Source organism: Gadus chalcogrammus, chromosome 6 (assembly GCF_026213295.1).
Source record: "Gadus chalcogrammus isolate NIFS_2021 chromosome 6, NIFS_Gcha_1.0, whole genome shotgun sequence".
Taxonomy (NCBI): Eukaryota; Metazoa; Chordata; class Actinopteri; order Gadiformes; family Gadidae; genus Gadus; species Gadus chalcogrammus.
The window spans coordinates 6,455,165-6,461,495 of record NC_079417.1 but is presented as its reverse complement, the minus strand read 5'-3'; the positions used below and the strand labels follow the sequence as shown (position 1 = coordinate 6,461,495).

The following is a 6,331-nucleotide window of genomic DNA, read 5'->3' as shown; positions in this document are numbered from 1 at the left end:
CCATTGTTCTTCGCTATTTAACCCTTCCCAGCTCTCCCTCTCCCTCTCCCTCTCTCTCTCTCCCTCTCCCTCTCTCTCTCTCCCTCTCTATATCTCTCTCTCTCTCTCGCTCCCTCTCTCTCTCACTGACTCTCTCCCTCTCTCCCTGTCTTTCTCTATCTCGCTCTTTCTCCCTTTCTCCCTGTCCCTCTCTTTCTCCACCCTCTCTCTCCCGCTCTTTCTCTGTCTCTCCCTCTCTCTCCCTCTCCCCCCCCCCCCCCCTCTCTCTCTCTCTCTCTCTCTCTCTCTCTCTCTCTCTCTCTCTCTCTCCCTCTCTCTCTCCCTCTCTCCCTCTCTCTCTCTCTCTCCCGCTCTTTCTCTGTCTCTCCCTCTCTCTCCCTCTCCCTCTCCCTCTCCCCCCCCCCTCTCTCTCTCTCTCTCTCTCTCTCTCTCTCTCTCTCTCTCTCTCTCTCTCTCTCTCTCTCCCTCTCTCTCTCTCCCTCACTCTCTCTCTCTCTCCCTCTCTCTCTCTCGCTCTCTCTCTTTCTCTGTCCCCACCCTCTCTCTCCCGCTCTTTCTCTGTCCCTCGCTCTCTCTCTCTCTCTCTCTCTCTCTGTCCCTCGCTCTCTCTCTCTCTCTCTCTCTCTCTCTCTCTCTCTCTCTCTCTCTCTCTCATTCTCTCTCACTCTCTGGCATACTAAGTAGATGCTTTTTGATTACTTTTCCCTGAGAGAAAAAAAACCGGGTTGATACAACTCGCTGAAAATGTCTGACGCCTATCACTATGGCTACAGCCTCTATACTTAGTTCTACTGAACAAGAGGTGTGGGGGGCATGCGTGTGTGTGTTTGTGTCTGTGTGTGTATTTCTGTGTGTGTGTTCAGGGAGTTGGGGTGGGAGAATGGTGATGTGCATCATTACACAAAGGAAATGTAGCAAAATTAAACACTAACTATAATTAAACCGAAAATAATCTCGATGAGACACATTAGCGTTACTAAGCCAGTTGATATCCATGTTAAATACTGGTCAGACACAAGTGAAATAGTAAGCTCTATTTGCGAGTTTGTATTTACTACTTGCGATTGTGTCACCGTGAAGTCACGGTTGTTGTTCGAACGGAAACGTTTGGATCGTGCCCGAACAACAAACCGTCATGGCACTAGAGCCATTCGTCAGAATCAAAGCGCCACAGAGGCGGTTATTGTTATGTCAATGTAATTGTAATTATTACTAATGGAGAACGGAGGGCACGGATTGTTCTTGCGTCCTTCACCGTCTGCCTCCTCTCTACATCCATTTATTTGGGGCCATTTTCTGTCGCCGTCCATCAGCCGTTCGGGGCGAAGAGCAGCGAGGCACTGAGGCCATGGTTACAATCAATCAGCAATTATTATTGAATATTGGCCGTTTTGTCCGGTGATTTACTGCAGTGCAGGTGATAAAACTGCTCCTTGGCACCTCGTGACCTTGGCCTGACTGCAACCACAAACACACACACACATACACACAGAATCACAAAGACTGACACAGACTCACACAGACTCACACATACGCACGAATAAACAAACACACAAAGACACATACACACACACAAACACACACACACACACACACAAATACACACAGACACACACACACACACACACTGACAGCAACCTTGGATGTATTTCAGCCTTGCACATTAACACACACACACACACACACCTTGGCCATACTACAGCCATGCACATCTACACCCTAGCACACACACACACACACACACACACACACACACACACACACACACACACACGCACGCACACGCACACGCACACACAACAGCAATCGGTAATGCTCCAACATCTATATTGGTAAATGTCCCAGCACATTTCTACGGTTCATTGCCCTTGGCCAGGTCTTGTTGGTCTCCTGTGAGAGTGTGAATGTGTGTGAGTGCGGGCATGCGTGTGTGTATGTGCATGAGTATGTGCTTGTGTAAAGATCCCAGTGCCCTGGTTACACAAGCTGTCCCTGTTGAATGTGCCATGCTGACAGTCACTTCCTGTGTGATGAATGGACCTTCAGTAAATAAACACCACAGGTTGACTACCTCCCCACCCGTCTGTACACTTCCAACACAAATGTTTACCTTTCAGTAACAGCCTCTTTTTTATTATGAATTAGTCTCAATAAAATGTGTCAGATTGAGTAATAATGTAAATAACGGAATGGCCTTTTCTTTTGAATATTTATTTGACTTCATGGCCTGTGGGATATTGGCCATTTGAATAGAGACTAAGAGACACACAGACATCTGATACTGAGCATGGTAACACTTATACACAAGGGAGGATCCTTTCACTATCGTGCAATTAAGAATCAATGGGCCTGTTTGGATCTGAGCGGATTTCACCGTGTCAGTAACATACAAAACTATTCAAAACGTAATTCAGACATTTACTTTTTAATTTACTCAAGTAGGATCGATTTGCCCATAAAGGAAAGAGTATTTTCTGACCCAAACACCATCAGGACAATTAGATACAGATATTTATACAAATTGCATTTTACCTCATAATCATTTGAAGCAATGGTTTACTAGAATTATTTGTTATTAAATTATAATTTGTGTAAAAAAGTATATTGCACATAGGTAAGCACGTTTTATTGGTGATATAATATTAACACCCAGTGTTTATACATTTATATTCGTATATATTCATATTTGTTTTCTCAGTTTCATAATCTTTTGAATTAATTACACAAATTTCCCATCTGAGATTAAGAAAGTACATTTTATCTCAACATATCGCTAGCATTCTACTCATCCTGACTTCCCTGTAGTCAATCTCCACATGCACATGCGGGGACCAAGCAGGCAGGGTGGGGGGCATGCATGAGGAGAGGGGTTTGAAAGGGGCCAAAAAAGAGGTTGACACATACACCTACCCTGTAGTAGTCCGTGCTGTACACATCCCTGGACATACCAAAATCTCCAATCTTTACCAACAGGTTCTCTCCCACTAGGCAGTTCCTACAAAACACAACAGATTGACATATGTTTAGTTAATTTACCTTTTTTAACATCCCGATATTCTTTTTTGCATTTATCTTAATAACTTTACACTTGCAGTGTAAACCAGCATTTACCAAAATACAATTTCCACCCCCAAATTTATGCTAATTAAACAACATTTTCAATGTTAAAGACAACAGATGCTTAAGTATTATTAATGTTGAACTCAAGGACGCACGTCTGGCTAAGGGGTTCACTCTAAGTTTTGAGTGATGTAAGAGCTTATAGTGTGTGCCAGGGTCAAGGTACAGCAGAGTGCATGAGATTAGGAACATTAACTGTCAAATGGCAGGTTAAAGAAGTCATACTCATCTAGTTCAACTAGTTCTACCATTACCACTACAACTGGTACTTATTCCAATACTACTTCTGCTACTCCCACTAACACTACCAAAATGATTACTCCTACTTCTATCACTACGACTAAAGTTACTGCAACTACTACTACCACTATTACTACTATTACTACTCCAACTACTTTTACTACTACTACTCCTATTACTCCCGCTACCACTATTTCTACTACTAATGCTCCTCCTTCTCCTACTACTACTACTATTATTACTACTACTATTAATAATATAAATAATAATAACTATTTTTTTTGTATGGCCCCTTTTGAAAGCAGGTTACCAAGTGTTTTGCAGGACAATAGAATACAACCAGAATAAAATACAAAATAAACAAAGCTGTATAGACATAAAACAGTAGTGAATAGCCCAATAATGATTATAACAATAACAGTCAAAGTAATTATATTACTTTCAATAACATAAAACTAATTGTACTATAACTACTACTAGTGCTAATAATACTATAAACAGTAGTGATTCCAATCATAAGGCAAGGCAAGGCAACTTTATTTATGTGGCATATTTCGTACACGAGGCAGACTCAAAGTGCTTCACATTGAAACTTAGTCATGCAATATTATGAAATAATGAAATAAAATAGATAAGTAAAAGCAAATGAAAGCAAAGTAAAAAAAATAAAATAAAATAATAATAATAATAATAATGAAAGTGATATAAACCATGATAGTGATGATGTGCTGACCTGGTGGCGAGGTCTCGGTGTACAAAGTGCTGGGAGGCGAGGTACACCATGCCTGCAGCTATCTGCTGAGCGATGTGCAGCATCTGGGACTGGGTGAGCTCCACGGGGCGGCTGGTCAGGCCCTCCGACATCAGCACCGAGTCCGGACCGTGGGCCCTGGGGGGGGGAGGTCAGGTGAGCATTGGTATGGCACATTAAGGATTATATATTTATCTTTATTTCAGACTCATATAGGTCCATATACATGACAGTACAACAGACAAAACAACAACAACAAACAAATAAGAAACACAACTAAAAAACATACAGACACTCTCTCCAATGCTTCCAGAGACTGGAAGTGTATCTGATGCTGCTTAACTTACATGACATACATTGGCTAGGGTGTTTGAGTCCAAACACAAAGACACCAGGTTCGATCCCTACTCATGTATGCAGCTCATGACATGTGTTTGAAATCAGTGGAGGTCAAACTTTTGATGTTGACTAAATAGACAAATATTATTTTCTGGTCAAGATGTGTTAACTCTGGGATCTTGGTTGAGGGGTTGCAAGGCCATATGTGGCAAACAAAAGCACCATATAAATGAAACACGATATTTGTCTATTCACTTGATTCAATCTTATATTATCCACGAGGAAATTTTGCAATAATAATTTAACGTAAACATTAAGCAAAGCAGTTGATGATAAAAATAAGTATTTGAATTGTATTTATCATGAAGAATTATATGTAGATCGGTGTGGTAGATCTTTCTTATCTCTCATTGAAACATCAACACAACAGGTTTTTAAGTCTCAATACATGTGATGTTTATAGGCTCCGACCAGATGTATGATTGACACACAAGCCTACCAGTCGGAGCACTGGAGTGGCAGACCCACGCCTGATGGCACTATTGGGTTGATTAAGGAATGGTTTGCTCATTTACATCACACATGAGGGTAAAATCGGGTCCACTTTAAAAAAAACAAAATGGCGGGCACTACCTGAGGAACTTGTTGAGGTCTCCGTGCTTCATGTACTCAAACACCATGATGAGGGGGTCGCTCTCCACGCACACGCCGTAGAACGTCACGATGTGCTCGTGCTGCAGGTTGGTCAGCAGCTCGGCCTCACGGTGGAAGTCCTTCCTGGCGTTTTCACTGGCCTCTTTAAGAGTCTGTACACGCACACAGACACACACACACATGCGCACATGCACACGTACGAACCATCACACCCACACACAGAGATACATGCACACAAACACACACACAAACAGATACATGCACATTAACACATACACACAAACACACACACACACACGCACAGGAACACATACACGCACACACACCAAAATATTTTTTAATCAAAGGAGAATAACAACACTTACTCAATACCTAAAGACAAAATACTAGTTCTGCTCTATGAGCATCCGGGTTGCTATAATTTAATGCTTCAATTCCGCCAGGGAATGGAAACCACAAGGTGCATTTTTAAGGTTTCAAAGTTGTCGCCACATTTCACAAAAACACAAGAATGTGATTACAACTATACAATGGCGGAAAATTGGGCTATTTAATATTGATGGGAGTCATTACAATGTGCAATGGTGTTTATGGTTAATATATTCCCTTGTCTATTTAAAAAGTAATCCGTCCCAAATATGATTCAGGGTTCTGTCATACCATCGGTTTGCAGACGAGAACGGCCGAGTTTCAGGAAATGAACGTGATACCGCCACCCTATTCATTTCACGTCTCAAGATAAAAATATTGAAAATTGTACTTGCCCTACATGAATATTTTATTGCTTCCCTACACTATATGTCATGGATATACATTTGTGATTCACCTTGTGCAGGCTTGAATGTGTTTAGTGTGTGTGTGTGTGTGTGTGTGTGTGTGTGTGTGTGTGTGTGTGTGTGTGTGTGTGTGTGTGTGTGTGTGTGTGTGTGTGTGTGTGTGTGCACGTGTTTTTACGTGTGTCTGCGTCTGTCTGCGTCTGTGTTATAGTGCGAGCATGTGTGTTGGTGCATGCCTGTGCGAGCGTGTGTGCAAGTGTATGTGTGTGTGTGTGTGTGTGTGTGTGTGTGTGTGTGTGTGTGTGTGTGTGTGTGTGTGTGTGTGTGTGTGTGTGTGTGTGTGTGTGTGTGTGTGTGTGTGTGTGTATCCCTGAACAGTGCACAGCTATGGATCTGATTACAGATCAAGGTCTAGAGGATTAAGAGGTTGAAGATGAGGAAGCTTAGAATA

General features: G+C 42.1%; 1 protein-coding gene across 1 annotated transcript in view; it reads right to left on the bottom strand.

Annotated features, from left to right (window-relative positions):
• The window catches only part of ntrk2a (neurotrophic tyrosine kinase, receptor, type 2a), a 62,548-nt gene that overhangs the window by 2,075 nt on the left and 54,142 nt on the right, over positions 1 to 6,331 (bottom strand). Inside the window, exons 16-18 of the mRNA XM_056592387.1 lie at positions 5,084 to 5,256; positions 4,094 to 4,249; positions 2,911 to 2,995 (exon numbers count right to left, since the gene is read on the bottom strand). Coding sequence (XP_056448362.1) covers positions 2,911 to 2,995; positions 4,094 to 4,249; positions 5,084 to 5,256 — 414 coding nt within the window. The remainder of the gene's footprint in view (positions 1 to 2,910; positions 2,996 to 4,093; positions 4,250 to 5,083; positions 5,257 to 6,331) is intronic.